Source organism: Nicotiana sylvestris, chromosome 4, assembly GCF_000393655.2.
Source record: "Nicotiana sylvestris chromosome 4, ASM39365v2, whole genome shotgun sequence".
Lineage (NCBI taxonomy): Eukaryota > Viridiplantae > Streptophyta > Magnoliopsida > Solanales > Solanaceae > Nicotiana > Nicotiana sylvestris.
The window spans coordinates 79102427-79122873 of record NC_091060.1 but is presented as its reverse complement, the minus strand read 5'-3'; the positions used below and the strand labels follow the sequence as shown (position 1 = coordinate 79122873).

Here is a 20447-nt window from a genome sequence, read left to right as displayed (position 1 = left end):
ATTTTTTGTATTTCATCACCTTATTTGCTACCTCATCCATAAAATTTCCTTTCCGTCTTGTATCTAGTGTTGCTAATCACGCTTAAAAATATGGAAGCTGATTTTTGCATGTGATTCTTTGAGAGAAAGAACCCTATTATTTGGTTTTTCAATTTTTGTTGGCTAGTTTTGGTAAGTCTATGATTAATGGCTAGAGGTTGGTAAGTTGAGATTTATTTGAGACATTTGTGTAAGTTTCCAAATGATCACTTGTAAATTTGGCTATATTTGAATTTCTCCGCATTTCTACTACACATCCAATAGCAGGCCCAATAAAATGAAGCCCAATATATCACAATAGAGACGTTCGTTTTGTCGGACGTTAAAAAAGGTCAACACCTCAGTCCAGCCAAAAAACTCACAAAATTTCCCTCCCATTTGCCGTTTGGTGAGGAAAATCAAGAATACTCCTAATACTTAAGGTTTGGATGTAAGCAGTTCTCTCTCTAAGTAGAAATAGAGTTGAAAAAATGGGTAAGCAGCAGAAGAGAGACAGAAGCAATCTCATTGTTTTGACGGGAGCCGCTGCTCTTCTCGCTATTGCTGTCAACTTTGCTATCTCCGCCATCAACAGCAAGCATCGCAAGAAAAAAGGTTCCCTTTTCTTACACTTCAATTTTTGTTTATTCCTATAAGAAATGAAACCTTTTCGCATTTTTTTTGTTGAATTGCAGAGATTCCAGGTTCAAATGTTCGAGTGAATTTAACTGCTTCTGAAATTCTGAAATTAGCGGAAAGCATAATTAAGAAATCGAAGCAAGTTCATGATGCTGTTGCTTCAGTTCCACTTGACAAGGTATTTATTGTGTTGAGTTATGTCTAGTTAGATTGTGGATTGTCCATTTAATTCTAATATATATTTCGGCCATATTATCTTTCTTGCCTAGCTGTAGTAAGGCGACTATCCTTTTGCCCTGAAATTGAGAAGTCCCCTTTTGCACTAAACAAACTTATTGGGCACAAAATCTGTGGACTCTGTATGGCCAAATACATCAACAGCCCCTTTAACTTGTTTTCACTTTTCACTTGTCCTCGAGACACTAAAATGTTAGGCAGCCAAACACGATAGATGCGTGTAATTCACATGCTAGAATAACCAATAAAACGGAGACATGCGTGGATGACACACTAAAAAAAACTTTTAGGAAAAAGAAAAAAGTTAAGCTTTTTGACAAGCATTTGCCACAACAGGTCGTGTAAACCAAAATCCTATTAATAGATAGGAACACAACCCAACCAATTCCCAAAAGATATAAATTTGTATCAAATTCGAACTAGTAACTAATCCCAACATGGAAGTACTGAAAAAACTCATATAAGCAAAAAATCTCAAAAAATAAGAACCCTCCATCATCTTCTTCTCCACCCCCCTCCCCCCGAACCCTCTTTTTCACCATTCTTTCATCTTTTCTTTTAATAATTAAACAAATTCTTTCACAAACTTGCCGGACACAACGAAAAATTGTAGCCAAAAATCACTAGGGCATTCCAACTTCACACCAGTTCTGAACAGATTCGATCCAATCCAAGCGCGGGAGGTTCTTCCCCATGTCGTAATCTATCTCCCCATCAAATTTGGATCATTCCAACTTCAAAAATGGCAACTCCGATGAATCTCCAAGCTCCGACGAGCTCTATTTGGCCGGAGATGGTGTTCAAGCCAATCAAATACAGCAAAACCAATGCCAAACAGTTTCTGCACCTCAGGGGAGTGTTTCTAACCTCTTTTATTCTGCTTTGATCCACTCAGCTTCGACAAATTTGAAAAATGGAGAATTTGGCAAGTTGGGTATACAAGGTGTTCCACAAAATGTCAATGTCAATTTCACTCTAATTCAGCAAGCTTCAGACGTTGTACATGCTTCTTCTCATCAAATACAATCCCCCTATATAGTTTTTGATAAATAAAAGGTACAGAATCGAGTAATTCTTGTTCATATGTCAACGCTAAACTTTTTTAGTCAGAAAGCTACTCTTAGTCATAGCTGTTTTTGAGTAAGTCTTGAAGCGGAAGCCTGGATCTTATAACGGATAATTGATATTAAATCCTATGTATTAAAGCAAAAACTTCGATCTTGAAACGGAAGCTTGGCATAAATTAGAATTACTCCTTTGTGTACATAATATTTTCTGAAAAATTAAAAGAGAAGTTTGTTTTTTGGACTATTTTACGCGCTTGAAAAAATTTAGATACATTCACCTTGCCATGTCAGCTTTTTGTGTCTGGGTGACACACTAAAGAGCTGGTTGGAGTGTTTAAATGGAACGACCTTAAGAATAAGTGTTAAAGTGGAAAGTGAAAACAAGTTAAAGGGGCTACCGATGTATTTGGCCACTCCGTATTGTAATGATTCTCAAGTTTGAGGTCCTCATGCGGATGGTTGAAGTATAAGATTAATAACCTGAAGATCCACTCGAATCTTTGGTGCAACACTTAGTATGAGTTCTTCTACTCCAACTTCGATGGGTAGGTTTACCCAGCACGTGTTTGTGGGTTGTAGCAAATGGTGCAGTGAATTACTTGAGGAGCATGTAAGCTTGTCAGTACACCAATGTCATGCAAAATGGTTCTCAACTTTGAGGAGTAGGTTGAATTTCTAGTCCTGTTCTGGGACGTGTTGAATTGATGTTCAAAATTCTAGGAGGGCATGCAGGAAGACGTCGTTCACATTCACCAAAGTTATGTGGCAATAGCTCCTCTTTTCCCCTTGTTTCTATGACTGTAAATGAATTCTATGCCACAGTGTGTAGCTGCATTTGTATTCTTTAAATCTTGTAGGCGACTCATTTCCTGTATCAATATTTTACAAGAGGCTTTCTATGTCGTGACTATTGCTTCAAGGGGAATCTTCAATTGTCTAGGCTTCTACCATCTCGGTTGCTAGAGACCCATTCACTAACTCTTTGGCCACTCTATTTGTTGTGTAATCAACGAGCTTAAGTGTAATCGATCAACGAGCTTAAGTGTAATCCATGAACTTAGAAAACATTCTCTATAGGGAACTCAGGAGGCTTCTATTTTTTGACCACTGCTTTGAGGAGAATCTCTAGGGTGGCGAAGAACTATCCACTCTTTGACAATACCATTTGTAGTGAAATCCATGAACTTATCAAACATTTATTGAATGGAACTCTCATATTCAGGGAGTTGTAAATAACTGATACAAAAATGCAGTATGCAATCCACGGATTGCTGTAGCTCAGTCATGTTAGTGCAACAACAAAACTACAACTTAGACAAGGGCAATCACTAGCTAGAATTGATGGAATTTTAGTTGATTATAGTTATGTGGCCAGTTGCTGAAAGCCTTAGCCAGACCATCATTTCTTATATATTGATAGAGGATTAAGTGGCAAATCTTTACTATGCCCAAGTGCGGAAGTACTTAAGTATGTTACCCTATGTTTCATTCTGCTAAAAAATTTCTTAATAGTTGTTGAGTTCAAGTTCATCATGTGAAGAGAGAATTGTCTCAATTAGCTGACTATTCGGCTAACTTCGGTGTTAACTTGCAGTCTAGCAGTCGAAACTAGTATTTAACTCTCTGATTATTTTCTTGGAGTCAATCAGGCGTTTGTTTGTTTGGAACTTATCAAATATTACTATTTTAGAACTTTCTTCTGCATTAAGTCTTATGCTTTAATCTGATATGCCGTTCTCAAGATATTGCTGATATTTCTATTTGTAAATTTGTAGGTTGCCTATGTAAATGTGATATTGCCATTAGCAGATTTAGAGGCACAGCAGTTCCCCTTAATACAGTCATGTGTTTTTCCTAAATGGTTATCAGCTTCAGAGGATGTACGCAAAGCTAGTGCTGAAGCAGAGAGAAAAATAGATGCTCACATTTCAATGTGCAGGTTCTTCCATTACAAAGTTTCAACCCTTCTATTTCATTTTGCAAATTCCTCTTCTGCTTTTTGGTATCTCGAAGTAGGAAAGAAGATCTTGGTTCCGAGTTTGATCTGCTGGAATGGAACAATTTTTCATTAGGAAGTAGTGATAGTAATTTATTGAAATCAACTAGCATGAAACTAAATTATTAGGAACCATCAACCATGTTTCCTCTTAACCTTTCAAATAACAATCATATAGTCCTTGGATTCTCCTGGTCATAAAGCGAACTTGATAAATGTTGGTATGTCATTGAAAATCTCAAAATTTCCAACTTCCACTGTCCTCAAACTACCGTTAATCCTCCATTTTGTTGTTTTACTTTTTAGCTATGACTGGTTCTTTGCTTGAATGACGTTTTTTTTTCCTTAACACCTTTATGCAAAATCATAAATTTGGTGGCTTCTAGTATATAATAGATGCAAAAGACATTGGTAGAAATACATTTTTCCAAAATGTAAATCATACAAGTCCGATGTGTGTTTTGTATGTCCCCAAGCTTATTGACTTGCCTAGAAAACTTCAGTAGAGGCCCTTCAACAACTCTTCAGGGAACGTTCTTATCTTGGATGCCCAACCTGCCATGCGGTGTTCCATTTCTAAACTCCCATCAGTAAACACAAGTATGTCTGTAGCTTACATCGGGCAACTATTTGATGGTGAGAAATCATAAGTAATATTTAGTTGTGCATTAAGCTAAAAATTTACGGACTACTTCTGTATCAAAACTTTCCTAGAAGCACTTGCTAATTAACTATCCCATCTTTTCTTTATTTTGTATGAGTTCAGGAAGCGTGAGGACATATACAGAGTTGTCAAAGCTTTAACAGTAACAGGGGATGGATTGAGTACTGATGCTAAAAACTTTACCCACTTCCTGGTATGGGGCATGAGCTGATTTCTTCCCTTATTTGATTTTCAAAGTGCACTGGTTTTTGATCACTCATGAGTTATGCACTCTTGTCTTGCCGCATTCACTCAACCTTTTGGTGGCTTACCTTTCTGGATGGTTACTGTGCTTTCATTCTAGTTGAGGTATCCAAGGCTAATAATTTTTAAAATTGCTGTATAGTTTCCCAAAGGTACATAAACTGTTCACTTTGTCGAGGCTGAGTAATGTCAAATGTGTCTGAGTAGTCAGAGCTACCTTTCCTGGGTAGTGAAACCTTCACTCGCGTGCAATTAATAGATAACTAGTTACTCATGCCACATCTGGACTATACATGGAGATTACACAAGTTTTGCTGGATAAACGTTTTACTTCTCTTTCTCTGCAAGGACAGAAATTATAACTCTTTTTGTTGGTACTAGTTTTTGATTGAAGGTTAATTGGAAAAGCACATAACTTTTTGTTTCTTCATATTATTGATAATCTGTGCTTACATGGGGTTGAATTTCTTCATTCTTACAAGATGTTTATAAATTTGATATTGTTAAAAGGTCTCTTTTCCCAGGATCTCTCTTTCTTATGCCTCTGCGTACACTTGCAAAAGAGCCCTTCTCTTTACACAGTCATTCAAATTTTGGATTTTCTTAATCGAGGTTGCGATTTTTATTTGAAGATATCCGCTATTTCTTTTCAGTTTTTAATTGGTTAAGATTCAGTGACAGGTTCGAGAATTTGAAAGGAATGGCGTGAATCTGACCTTATCTAAGAAAGAGGAGTTGCAGCGTTTAACTGCAAATATTGATGAGCTAAGCATGCAATACATTCATAATTTGGATGATGATTGTAGTTTTCTACTTTTCACTGACATGGAGCTAGAAGGGTTGCCCCCTGAGTTTCTCAAGGTAAGATGTAAGACTTTAGTCTTCACATCCATCTCCTATCTGTTACTCAATTTACTATTCTGCACGCACAGTGGAAATCTATTGCCTCCTTTTTCTGTCTTTTCAATATCAATATTTTCTGTTATTTTATGATGAAGTTGCAGGGAAATCGACTCATATTGGGATGTGGAAATTTTATGCTCAGACAAAAATTGATTATGAAGCTCCTGTCTATTACCATCTCCAAAAAAAAAAAAAAAAGAAAAGAAAAAAGAAAAAAAGAAAAGATAATCAATGGCATCATGTAGTAGTATATATGTATAGGTTGACCATGGCATGCTTGAGGAAGGGTAGGGGCAGGCCAAAGAAGTATTGGGGAGAGGTGATTAGGCATGACATGTTATTGCTTCAACTTACCGAGGACATGACTCACGATAGGAAGGTGTGGAGGTCGAGGATTAAGGTGGTAGGTTGACAGATAGTTGTGAGTTTCTCCTAGGTTTACCAGTAGTACTAGTACTATTCTTGTATTCTCTTATTTGTGGTTCTTTATTACTTGTTATATCATTCGCTCCCATTACCATATTACATTACTGCTGCTGTTGTTTGTTGCTTTATTCTTATTGTTCCTTAAGCCGAGGGTTTATCAGAAACAACCTCTTTGCCTTTATAGGGTAGGGGTAAGGCAGCGTACACACTACCCTCCCCAGATCCCATGCATGGAATTAAGCTGGGTTTGTTGTTGTTCTTGTTGTTGTTGTTGTTGTTGTATTACACATATGACATATATCCAAGTCGGGACAATTTTTTACTTAAGAATGTGACACTTCTAATACTAGCTCTAACATTCTAACGCTAACACTTTACATTGCCTAATATTCTAAGACTATCATTTAACATTCTAACATGCAAACTCAAAGTTAAATCGAGAAAATGCTGATTTTGAAAACACAAATTGTCAACAAAAACATTGCTGGAGAACCTACAGAAAGCCAATGAGAAGATCTACTCATCGGGATCTCGCTGGAAAGTTCCGATTGCCAAAAAGTTGATGCAAGATTAGTAGCTGGAAAAAGGAAGGTGCCATTGAAATAGTCCTCGGGAAGAGGTGTAATGTAGTTGCCGCAAAAGCCTGGGACAATTAGGAAACGAAAAGTTCCAAATATGCCCTTGAACTATGCAAAATTGAGTTGATATGCCCGTCATTAATACTTTAGCACAAACATGCCCTTGCCGTCCAATACTTGCTCCAAATATGCCCTTATTTTAAGCGGCCCTATATGGAAAATATATTTGGTCCCAGACGCATACTTTGAGGGCATATTTGGCCCATTAAAGTTCTTAAGCTTTTATGTTTGTGAGTTATCTTGTTTAGTTCATGACAATATAATGGAAGTTTGTAATGATAAAACCTCCCTCAAATCAATTAGTTCCGTTCTGTAAATTTGAAATACGAACAAAGAGAAGTAAAACGTAGGAAAACCTCAACCATTTTGTTGGAAGAGGAGAAACCTATACAGAGGCCGGCCAACTTGTAAGGCTTCTCTTCCAACAAATGGTTTAGGTTTTTTGTACGCTTTACTTCTCCTTGTTCCAAAACCATGCTTCTCTTTCTTCCTAAGCAAAGTGTATTGTGTTTTGTTTGTATGGAGAGAGTAAGTAATTTATTTTTTTCTATTGAGTTAAGATTCGACACATATGATTGATGCATTTTAATTCATTTATTGCCTATGGTGGCTAGACTTATCTATTGTACAACAACAACAACAACAACAACCCAGTGAAATCCCACTAGTGGGGTTTGAGGAGGGTAGTGTGTACGCAGACCTTACCCTTACCTCGAGGGGCAGAGAGGTTGTTTCCGATAGACCCTCGGCTGATAGATTTGTCTATTGTATTGGTTTTTATTGTTGTGATGCCGAGAGTGGCTATTTAGTGGTGTTTTGAGGCATATGAGGCCGTGGAGAAATTTATTGATATAGGCCTTCCAACAAATGGTTTACCTTTTTCTATACTTTGCCTCTCTTTATTCATATTTAGGATTTACAGAAGAAAATCAATCGATTTGAGGGGGATTTATCATTACAAACTTTCATTACATTGGCATGAACCAAACAAGATAACTCAATACCATAAAAGCTTGAGAACTTGAATGAGCCAAATATGCCCTCAAAGCTATGTTGCTCGGACTCTCCAAAACAGCTGCCGTACTCGTGTCGGATCCTCCAAAAATATCCTCCAAAAATACACTATTTTTGGAGGATCCGACACGCACCCATCAATATTTTTGGAGAGTCCGAGCAACATAGCCTCAAAGTATGCGCGTGGGGACCAATATGCCCTCCATACGGGACCGTTTAAAATAAGGGTATATTTTTGGAACAAGTATTGGTCGGCAGAGCACATTTGTGCCAAAGTATTAATGACGGACAACGAAATCAATTTCGCATAGTTCAAGGGCATAAATAGACCATTTCTGTCATGACCCAAATCGATGGGCCGCGACGGGCACCCGGTGCCTTACTTAACTGAGTACCAACGTAACATATTTTTCTTATCATACTATCATGGGTAAATGAGCCGGAAAGACCTTTATGAGATAACCAGAATAAAACATAAGGGAATACTAGACATAGGACGACCCAACATGTTATACAAACTTATACATGTGACATACATGCCTATAAGACCAAAATGATCATTTGTACACTCAAAATATAAGCCGACAAGGCCATACAATCATCCATATATATGATATCTGTATACAAGCCTCTAAGAGTACATAAACATCATAAAGGTCGGGAGAGGGCCCCGCCATACCAATCAATATATACCAAAGTATACTGACCAAATAGGCAACTCCGGAGAAAGAGGAGTGCACCAACACCTTCTGATGAGCTGATAGCCTACTAGGAGGACTGTTAACTTGTCTATCGGGACCTGCGGGCATGAAATGCAGCGTCCCCAGGCAAAAGGGACGTCAGTACAAATAAAGTATCGAGTATGTAAGGCATGAAAAGAAGTATATAAAATACATAAAAGAAACATGGAGTAAAGGACTCAACCTGTAAGTCTGAATAGCTTAGTGAATCATGGAACATTTATAGTGTCATGCATATGCGTATAAATGTCATATCATGCATAGGTATATGCGTACATAACATCATCAAGCCTCTGAGGGCATCCCACCATATCATCTCGGCCTCTGTGGGCGAAATCATCAACGTATACCAACTAATCAGTTGGTGGTGCGTATATAACGCCATAACCTTTCCCCATACCGCATATACATATAATATACGTGTATATAATGCCATATGGTCATGGGTCAATGTATATGTATAAATGAATGCAATGCATAAGAAGTAAGTCAATAAGATCTCTCGGGATATCATAAGATTAATATGCCTTCAGTTAATATCATAAAATAAACTTTACCAACTTACGTATTTTCTGAGATCCATGAACATACGATATAATAATAGGATACATGGGGAATCAACAAAATAGGCATCCGTAGTACTTCTATGAATAGAGTCATTTGTAAAAATTGCCCGTTTGCCTGTTTCGTTTGTATCATATGGATTATGCCAAAAGGAAAGAAGGGATACCTTAACCCCGTTGAGTCCTTAATACCTTCAAGCAACTCTTCAAGCAACTCAACTCAATCTACCACAGCATAAGGAGATTAAAAATCAGTGCTGAGTGAAGGCTAAGTCCGTAACTTAAGCTAGTAGCTCGTTTACGTAAAATCGGTAGCATCTCCCCAGTAACAAGGGCCTCCTCCAATACCATATACCAACGACAACAACCAGAGCAATCCAGCAACATATAAGTATCAATAACATGACACCATATAACAACAAGTCACAACTACTTCATTACGAGCGGCAAGCTCCGATTGGAATCCGTATACCCCATATCACCCCTTATAGACTTCTTATTTTAACTAAACAGTATCATTTATATGACAATGAAGTCATTCATCAATGATTCCGGCATTATACAATATATTTATAACAAATAAAACAATCCACAACTCCAACTATCCTCAGTTAGCAACTTTATTCACTAGTTCATGTCTAGTCCATCAATTTAACTTAATCAACATCAAGATAACCGTGAGCACATAAAAGAACACAATATAATTACCTCCAATGGTAGCTTCCAAACGAAATTCAAGTTATATTTAGCTTACAACAACCCTCAATGGCAATAGAACACCATAGAAGTGACTTTTTGATAAAGTAAGTTGCTTCATTAAAAGGCATCAAGCTGATGCAGTGATTACAAAAATAAATATGCTAGCTCCATTACAAGATGTTATGATGGGATCTTGGAGCTAGCCAATAACAAGAAAATATACCTCAAAGAGGCTAGTCAAGAGTAAGGGAGCTCAAAAAATCTAATAAGACAGTAGAACTATTTACATAGGACTGTTTGGCCCAACAAAAAAGACTAAGTAGACATTTGGCCTTCAGCAAGTGAATTGGAGTTCCTTTTAAAAAAAAAGTGAATTGGAGTTGAGACTCCATCAAAACATCTGAGGTTTCTTTCAGTCCATAGGCACCAAAAAATGCAAGCCGGTATCATCCTCCAGGTGTCCCTGATGGCCCTATCAACTCTCCAAAGGCTCCAGCTCTCGACCGCATCTCTAATATTCTGTGGCATCACCCATTTGAGATTAAAAAGAGCTAGAAACATATGCCACATATCTGCAGCTACAACACAGTGTAATAGTAGATGATTGACTGATTCTAAGCTTCCTTGACATAGGTAGCATCCGTTAACAAGCTGGAAGCTTCTCCTACAGAGGTTGTCCTGAGTCAGACAAGCATTCTTTAGTGCCAACCAGCTGAAGCACATCACTTTTGGAGGGAGCTTTGTTCGCCAAATTAGTTTCCAAGGCCAGGAATCTAAAATTCTGTTATGAGCAACTAGCACTTTATACCCCAGCTTTACTGTATATTCCTTTGCATTGGGACCCCAGCTTAATGTATCTGTAGATTGTGAGTTCATGCTAAAACCTTCCAGTTTACTCATTAAGTTAAAAAGACTCTCTAGTTCCCAATCATGCATGTTCCTTCTGAAGAGGGGATTCCACTGATTACCTTCTCTGTTCTGTGCGACTGTGGAGTCAGGGTTACATGCTATCAGGAAGAGTGATAGGTATAAATCTTTCAGAATGAAGTTCCCTAGCCACCTATCCTTCCAGAATTTAACTTTCAGACCATTTGTAATCTTGAATGAGACTTCTTGGAGGAATTCTTCCCAGAGCTTGCTTATATGTTTCCATGGTCCAACTCCATATGGGGTTCTGCTTTGTTTAGTGCACCAGTGGTTTAGTTTTCCATGTTTTGCTGCAACAACTTCCTTCCATAAGCTATTGTCCTCCCTTCCATATCTCCAGAGCCATTTATACAGCAGGCTCTTGTTGTGCTTAGCTAGGTCCCTGATACCCAAACCCCCCTTGTAGCTTTGGCCTAATGACTTTAGACCATTTGACAAGGTGAAACTTGTGTCCCTCACTGTTGCCCTCCCAGAGAAAGTTTCTTCTGATTTGATCCAATTGCTTCAGTACCTTACCAGGCACTGGAAATAGTGACATGGAGTATGTGGGAATACTGTCCATAATACTATTAATAAGAGTAAGTCTACCACCCATAGAAAGGTATTGCCTTTGCCAAGTAGCTAACCTTTTCTCCACCTTTTCTATTACCCCACTCCATCTTCCAGTAGACTTATATTTTGCCCCCAAAGGAAGCCCTAGGTAAGTGGTGGGGAAGGAGCCCACGCTATAGTATACCTAGTCAGCCAATTCATGGATATGAGGGACCTCATTCACAGGATATAACACACTCTTGAGCATATTGATATGTAGGCCTGAAATTGCTTCAAAAATAAGGAGAGTAAGATTGAGGTGTTGCACTTGAGATCTATCAGCGCCACAAAAGATCAAGGTATCATCTGCGTAGAGTAGGTGGGAAACTGAAGCTGAGCTATCTATGTTGTTTCCAATGGTAAAACCCTCAAACCACTGTAGTTGTTTGGCTTTGTCTAGCATCTTACTAAGACCCTCCATAGCTAGAATAAAGAGAAAGGGGGAGAGGGGATCTCCCTGCCTCTAATACCTTTCTGTGAAGAGAAGAAACCCACTGGACTCCCGTTAACCGGAACTAAGTATTTCACTGTGGTCATGCTGTACTTAATCCATTTAATCCACCTGTCTCCAAAACCCATTTTCCTCAACATATGTAAAAGATAGGACCAATTGACTTGATCAAAAGTTTTTTCAATATCCAGTTTTGCATAAAATGCCTGGCTCTCCAGTTTTGAGCTTCCAATCTAAAGCTTCATTAGCTATCAAAACAGCATATGTGATTTGTCTGGACTTAATGAAGGCATTCTGCTGCCCGAAAATCAGCTTTCCAATGACGGTTTGAAGTCATTCAGCAAGGCATTTGGCAACAATTTTGTAAACACTGCTAATGAGGCTTATAGGTCTGTAGTTTTTGAGTTCAATTGCACTTCTTTTTGGGAACAAGTGCAATAAAAGAAGTACTGCTAGATCTGACCATATAGCAGTATTGGTGAAAGTGGTTCAAAGCTCCTACATCATTTTTGATGAATTCCCAAGCTTTTTGATAAAAAGCCATGGTGTAACCATTTGGAGCTAGGGCTTTATCAGGGGCACAAGCATTTATTCTTTAAAAAATTTATCTTCTTCAAAAGCTTTCTCTAACCATTCTTTCTCTTCTAGAGAGATGCATGTTAGATCTTCAAAGGTAGCAGTTAGCCTCCATTGCTCATTCTCAGTGTAAAGATTCTGGTAAAAATCAAGAATTTTACTTTTGATCTGATCTTTATCTTCAATGATCTCGTCCCCCACCATCAATTTTTTGATATGGTTGTTCCTCCTACATGAGTTAGCGACCCTTTGGAAATATTTCGTGTTCCTGTCACCCTCTTTAAGCCAGAGACATCTAGACTTTTGCCTCCAAGACACTTCCTCAGCTTTTGCAATCTGTAACAATTCCATTTTTAAAGACAATATCTTCTCTTTCTCTGCTTGGGTTGTGAGTCTGTTTTCAGAGGCCTGCTCAATTGCCATAAGCTCATCCAAGGCTTTACTCTTCCTGGTTTCTAACTTGCCATAAGTTTCTCTATTCCAGTCAGTGATGTCTTTTTTGAGACATCTCAATTTCTGCGACAGGACGAAATCTGGAGTGCCCTCGATAGAGTAATTTTGCCACCACTCCTTGATTTTATCCAAGAATCCTACCTCTTGCAACCACATATTTTCGAATTTGAAGTAAAAAGGGCCGACTTCCCAGTCTCCATTTTCCAAGAGTATTGGTCTGTGATCTGAGGTTACTTTAGGGAGAGCAATTTGTTTTATATCCTTGAAGGTGTCATTCCATTCCGATGAGAACAGAAACCTGTCAATTCTGGAAGCTTGAATAGAATCTTCACCCCTGGACCAAGTGTAGAAAGCACCCTGAAGAGGAAGGTCAATAAGACTCAGGTCTTGTATAATGTCTAAAAGCTCTTCATAGCTCTTGATCTCCTGATGCAATTATACCTCTCGCTTTCGAATCTACATACGTTAAAGTCACCACCAATAACCCATTGCTCGTCCCAGATACCTCTGAGAGCTGCAAGTTCAAGCCATAGTACCTCCCTATCTGGATTAGTATGGGGTCCATATACCCCTGTGTAACACCATCTGAACTCTTCAAGGACATTTTCAAACATACATGAGATAGTGTATAAACCTTGTTAAGTATCAACACAATTCCAAAGTCTTTTATCCCATAAGATTATAATCCCACCCCTTGTACCACATGCTTTAAGCTCTGCCCAATTTGCCCATCGATTACCCCACATTTGTTGAATCATAGAAGAAGACCAGTCTACAATTTTTGTCTCTTGTAGACAGAGAACATCTGGCTTCCACTTACCCATCAATGCCTTCACTGTACTTCTCTTCTCAGATTCGTTCAGACCCCTAATGTTCCAGTTGATAACTTTTATTTTCATTCAAACAGTGCTTTGTGGATCCTGCCCCTATCACCCTTTGCAACTCCATCATAATTTAGCCCACATTTTAGTCCTTCCAGCTCTATTTCCCCTTTCTTCCTGGACTTTCTTGCTGAATTACTCTTCAATTTCAATTTTTGTTGGCTTTGTTGTGCCTGTCTCTTATGCTCCATGCGTAGGATCAAATCCAGAATTTCATGCTCAAACCCAACTACATTAACTCCAAAAGCTTTGCATGCCTTAAACATTACTGTTTTCGACCATCTAGAAGTTTCTATCACCATCGGGTCTTGAATTTGCTAATAGCTACTCGAACCTTCTTCGAACCAGGGAAGAGAGAGTGTGTCACTTTGAGGGAAATCGACATCAGAACTACTTAGTGGCTATGGCTCTGGAGTTGAATTGAGACGACGAAGGAAATTGTCTATGGCCATAGAATTATCGGCTTCATCGTCTGCGTATGAGATGGGTTGCTGGGAATTTTCTGTGAAAAGCTTGAGCTTCTAATAAAGAAGGATTAGTTATGGAGCTTGAGGCCTTCTCTTCAACTGTGGTTGCAGGTTTTGGAGGCCCAGTAGCCCTCCAAATACTTTCTAACCTCTTATGGTTTTTCTTCTTTGGGCCTTTTTGATAATAAGCCCAATCCAGCTTCTGAACCCTTGGAACCCTAGCTAATTTATTTTTAGCCTTTGCTTGAGTGTGGGCCTGGTCGGTCTGCTCTTTTAAAATATTTGGGGCTAGATTCAAATTAAAGTTACCTCCCACGTGACAACTGTTAGAAGCGACAAGAGGGGCCCTTGCTTGGCTTGATGAGGCGTTAATAGTTGTCTTCTCTAAACCTTCCCCTTTTCCGGTGACCGTAACCCCATTACCAGTAGAAATAGTTACCAAAAAATCTTCAAGAATGGCTATTTCAAACTTCAAATCCCCAACCAGCAGCTCCATTTTTCCAGGAATAATCTTCCCAGTACGAACAACGCAGATCCGACCCTAGAATAGATGTGTTCTATTTTTTGTGTCTTCATCAATTCCTACAAATCCCCCACAGAAGTCATCGATCAATCGGAAGGTATCTGAGGACCAGGCATGCAATGGGATCCCAAAAGCCCTAATCCATTTGTGCTCCATCTTCGGCGTTGAAATTTCAGTTCCGGTCACTGGTGACCACCAAGATAGAGAGAGATGTCTGCCATTCCAAAACCAATCACTAGCTATGATACGAGTAGCCTCTTGCCTCGACGAAAACTCGCACAAGAAACGATTATGGGCCAACGGAGTGACCTTCAGGCCAGCAGTAACTTTCCACCTGTTTGTAAACCAATTCTGTATCACCTCTGGATTTGGGCTTCGATTGAATGGATCATTGAAAGCACCTAGGAGGCATCTGCTTAGTGGATGAAGACTATCTTCTGCTTTGAGCCTTGGATCTGTCAAAGTTTCCGGCCAGGTTTGGGCTTTTGCTGCATCAAAGTAGGATTTTAGAGCCCGTTTGGATTGGCTTAAAAAAAGTGGCTTCTAAGCACAAGGGCTTAAAAACAGCTTTTAAGTGCTGGAGCTTGTTTTATAAATAAGCAGTTACCTGTTTGGATAAAAGTGCTGGAACTTAAAAAAAGTTGTTGAAGTGTTTGGTAAACAAGTGCTGGTAAACACTTTTTTCTATTAAAAAGACAAATATCCTTAAAGCTGTTAATATTATAAAGGAGTTGATTACTATAATATATTTAATTATAAATTAATGCAAATAAAAAATAATTTATATTTTAATTTAAATTCAATTTATGTGATTACTTTAGATAATTTTTATAAAGTAGAAGAAAGATACTATATAGTCAAGTAGAATTGGTAGAAAGTAACGCAAGTGGATCAAAAAATGATACTTGAGGAAAGTGCAGAAAATGAAAGATGAAGTAGAGAGGAAGATGAAAGAAGAGGAACATGTCTTCACATGTGAAGAAAATTGGAGAAGAAAATGTTTTGGGGTTTCTTTGACTGAGGGTAAGTTTGATATTATGAAAACTTATAATGGACAAAAGAGTAATTTTATTGGTCAAACCAAAATGGCTTTTAAGCCAAAATCGAAAAAGTTGGGATCAACCAACTTGTTGTTTTTGGCTTTTTTTAAGCACATTTTAACTTTTTTTAAGCAGTTTTTTTTTGCCAAACACTCCATATAATAAAAAGTGGCTTAAAAGCTGGTTTGACTAGCTTTTAAGCCCATCCAAACACCCTCTTAGTTGTGGCAATGGAGGATTTATGATAATGGGTTTTTTGGTACCCAATAAACTTAGGATCTTGTCAGCAATGTCAACCCATCCAAAGTTGTAACCCGCTTCTGGAATTATCACTGCCGACTTCTCATGGCCCAACCAAGTCTCAATTCGCGCAAATCTCCCGTGAATGTTGTCATTTTGATAAATTCTGAAAAAATAAGCTTGTTGTTTCCTCCCCCATCTTCTGTAAATATCCCCTGTACCCCTGGAAGCTTGTTTGAGATTTTCACAGACTCACCTCAGATTGTCTTCGTCTATTTTAATTCTGCTTGCAAAACGCCTGCTGCGCTCTGTAATCGAAAACCATCTGAAAGAATTAGTGCTAATATCTGCTGTCTCGAAAGGTTTGTTCTCAGAAACAAAGAAAAGCTTATCCCCTATAATAAGAAATGTTCCCGGGGAAGGACTCGCCGGAGAGAGTGTTTACAGAGAGAGAAGAAGTAGTGGCACGTTTCCCAAATCAGAGCAAAAAGGACCCATTTCTTTCATGCTTAAAAGAACTGTTCCCGGGGAGAATTTAGATACACCATAGAAGTGACTTAACCTAATCTTCACTTCCAATCTCAAGTTTCATATGTTTCTTTCATCAATTCACTTGATAAACATATAAACATGCATAACAACAGAAACCATTTCATAATCAAGATATTTTCCCCAATTTCCAGTCATAACAACACAATATATATATATATATATATATATATATATATATATATCTCCTTAAAACAACATCTCTTCCCTTTTCAAGTGCTATCTTGTAATCTTTCACTCAAACACCACAACCATCATGTAATTAACCTTAAACACCACCAAAAGGATGTTAAACATACCTTAGGTAGTAGATAAAATTCGAACCCTAAGCTTAACTTAGCTCACCATCATCCTTAATCACATCACAATACCATAGAGGGGTTATTCTTCACCTTTGGCTAACTTTGATGTTGGATTATGGTGTATTTTTTTGAATTTTTTTGGAGCCTTGGGGGAACTGTTTGGGAGGGTTTGGAGAGTGTGAGGATGGAAGGAGGTCGAAAAATGAGCAAAGCTTATCCCAAAAACGAGATAAAAATAAGTGAAGGTCGACCATCATTCAAGTGGGTCCCATAGGAGCTGTCTGCGCAGTCTCACAAAAATGCGAATATCTCTCTACTCCAATGTCGTATTGATGAACGGTTTAATGTGTTAGAAATTAGACTTATAGATCTTCAATTTAGTAGGTGGATCATCCCGTAATTCCAAGTATATTGGAAGAAAATCTCAGCTATATTTGACCTAAGTTTCAGCATATTTATGAATGTAACTTGTGATGACCTTTGCAACTTTTGTTCCACAACTCGCTTGACTTCAAAACGTAATACACGACTATCATACGAGTGAAATAACTCATAACATAACTTCCTTATCAAGTTAATCACCTTAGTATCACCCAAAAGTACATGTTATAACATTCCTAACTTGTAGACATTCGACGAAACTTATTTTCTTCAAGTTGTTTAGCTTCTAAGCCTTTCAACGCTCTTGGTACTTGTTATCCATGATCTTAAAGATTTGTTACCTCCAAGGTAACATGATTAACTTACTTTATGTGCTTTAAAAAACGATCTCATTTATGAGCTTACATCAATTGACTTACGACGTACTCTCACGTACGAAAACATGGGGTGTAACAATATTCCCCACTTTGGAACATTCGTCGTCGAATGTTGTTTGATGCGCTTATCAGTCTCATAACCTATAGCTCTTACGAATACTTTAATATTGTCTTTGCCATTTAGGTAACTGTTTTGTGAATAAATCCAAAGGCCAGGACATTCCCCCCTTTAGGCATCTTTCTCACACCGCGACTTGTGATCGGAATTCTTCCAATCTCGTAACTGTTGCTACCATATGTTATGCAGCCTGTACGACTCTGACCTTGCGACTTTTTCCCTTTTTCCTCCAGCTTTTAGCCAATCTCTAGGCCTCACTTTGTGAACATATACAGAACTATGACAAGCTGTCCCTTTGGGAATCTATAGGTGTACTGAAGTTCTTCGCTCGGTACTTGCCGAAATTACGACTATTGCTATGTCTTGTTTCATAGCCTCGGCTATCTATGCTTATGGCTTTACTACAACTAGGTAGGTCATACTGTACCATAACTCTTACTTTAGTTTATTATTAACAGGGTATGCTACCTAACTTCAGGTTACTCTCTCGCTGCCTATCCTATATATATAAATCTAAGTCCTTTAATGCTTCCTCATTACTGTTCATCTTAATAATGACGGCCTAATCTCATCTCATACTTTGTAACTTTAATCCATCCATTGTTGATTCACCTTAATGTTGATCCAAAATCTACCACTAATAAGTTGAAACCTCTTACGTAATACATTGTCACTAGGGTTCGCGTCTCATCGGGGAACATCTGAAGTGACTTGCCTGATCCACCTAGGGACGATACTATACTTCAATAACCATATTTCGTAGCACCTAATGTGATTCATCTTATAGGTGTTTTCTAATCTCGTGTAATTCATGAAATACCTTTTCTTTAAAACATTACTCAATCAAAGGCCTAAACGTCCTCCTCTTATCTATCACCATTACACTCTTATTCTACTACCAGGGAAGAATTTCATCTCTTCTAATTGATCCTAGTCTTAGACTCCTCTGAGTTCATTAAGGCTGTACCGAACTTTCTATAACTTACGGAACCATTAGCTCTCTTGTTTTGATGGGTTTGATCCTGAGGACTTACCTATTCTCGTCACCTTCTCACTCACCTTTTCTTATCCTTACTCCTATCTACCTAAAACCTTGTCGCTCTATGATACTTTATCTTGCGACCTACACATATCTATTTATACTACTCGCAACCTTCCTTTAACTTGCTAGTACCATAAATTTCCTTTCGTGCTTCTCAGCTGTCTTTAAATGTAAGCAACTATTTTTTCTGGTCGTTCCGCCACTTGTTGCATGGATACTTGGCTTATCTTATTGCCCACGAATACTGGAATTTCCTGTAACTCATATGATCTCAGATATCACCTTTGATTTTTTTCCCCTGTTCATTAGCCACGATAGGTGCCACTTTCTTATGGAGTGCATACAATGTTGTAGTGAGACTGTTGTTACAAGACCATTTCTTCTTTAGGTCACTATGCTTACGTTGAAGCCTTTTACCTTATTCCTCAGCTAGTCTTTCTATGTAGTACTTAGAGGAGATCTTCTGACTCCTGTAAAGCTGCGACCTTATTACATCGTATACCCGAAGGAATTTTTGATGTTTTTACTCTCCTATAATTATCCTTAGTTACATACCTCCACGCCTTTGTGCTCGTAGGGTTGCTTCTGAACTGAAATTTAAACTGTCTCCCTAGTGACACTCTCTTTTAATTCTGTAACACTTATATGGTACCTTTAACTACCCAACTTCTATTTGAATATTTCTCAAGGATCATGATGTCATATCTGCGAGACTGAATTCACTATGTTGGGGTTCACTACGTTTGTCTTGCATGATCTGTTGATTTGTCTGTATCCTCTTGCGCATAAATTGTTTAGATTAATTAATAGATACTAACAATAATACAATATAGAATATATTAATATAATAAATCTGCTTCTTAGTTCTTACATGCTCAAATACGCTCCAATTTCTCCCGCATCCAGATGCACTACAAGTTAGGCTTAGTACTTTGATGGCAAACTTTTGCAAGTTTGGAGTTTGATGTCCAAATTGCATCCACCATTCAACTTTCATCTTCTGGACATGAGAGTTTTTGACTGGCCAACACTCCGCTCCATACAACATAATTGGTTTAACCACTACTCTATAGAACTTACCTTTAAGTCTTGCTGGTACATTCTTATCGCACAAGACACCGAATGCGAGCTTCTGCTTCCATTTCATCTACGCCGCTTCAATAAGACGTGTGAACATCAAGTATGTTGAAAAAGGTTTATGGGCTCCTCCTTATAAAAAAAAGAAGGTTTATGGGCTCCTAAGGCAGTTAATATGCCATATGGATAAGCTTTTGGAGGCAAATTTCCAATTTCTGAATGGAATTTAATAAGCATATTAGATTGGAAGTCGGTGATGGTAAGGGATGAGGCCATGGAAAAATAATTGGGATGAATCTGGGATTTTTAAGGATCAGTTTCCAATTTATTTTGTGTTGCTGGTAATCCGAATGCTAGCGGATGTGTTCCCTGAGGAAGGCTGGGAGTTTCAGTTTAGAAGGAATCCCTTTGAAAGAGAAATGCAGGAAATTGATTTATTCATTCAGAAGATGCAAAAATTTTAGTCACACACGGAAAGAAAATAAATTACTCTGGAAGGCAAGTAGTAATGGCATTTTCTCAGTAAGTTCATGTTATAAAATTCTTAACGCACAACAGCAGGGACAATCTAGGAAATGGCCTTGGAAGATGATTTGGAAGACTGC

The 20447-nt window shown here is 38.2% G+C and overlaps 1 protein-coding gene across 2 annotated transcripts in view; it reads left to right on the top strand.

Annotated features, from left to right (window-relative positions):
- The first annotated feature begins 396 nt into the window (after window positions 1-396).
- Window positions 397-20447, top strand: part of LOC104236568 (probable thimet oligopeptidase) — a 45621-nt gene continuing 25570 nt past the window's right edge. For both annotated transcript variants that reach the window (XM_070172042.1, XM_070172043.1), the window contains exons 1-5: window positions 397-633; window positions 714-835; window positions 3737-3900; window positions 4724-4814; window positions 5546-5725. In XM_070172042.1, coding sequence (XP_070028143.1) covers window positions 510-633; window positions 714-835; window positions 3737-3900; window positions 4724-4814; window positions 5546-5725 — 681 coding nt within the window. In that variant the 5' untranslated portion in view covers window positions 397-509. The remainder of the gene's footprint in view (window positions 634-713; window positions 836-3736; window positions 3901-4723; window positions 4815-5545; window positions 5726-20447) is intronic.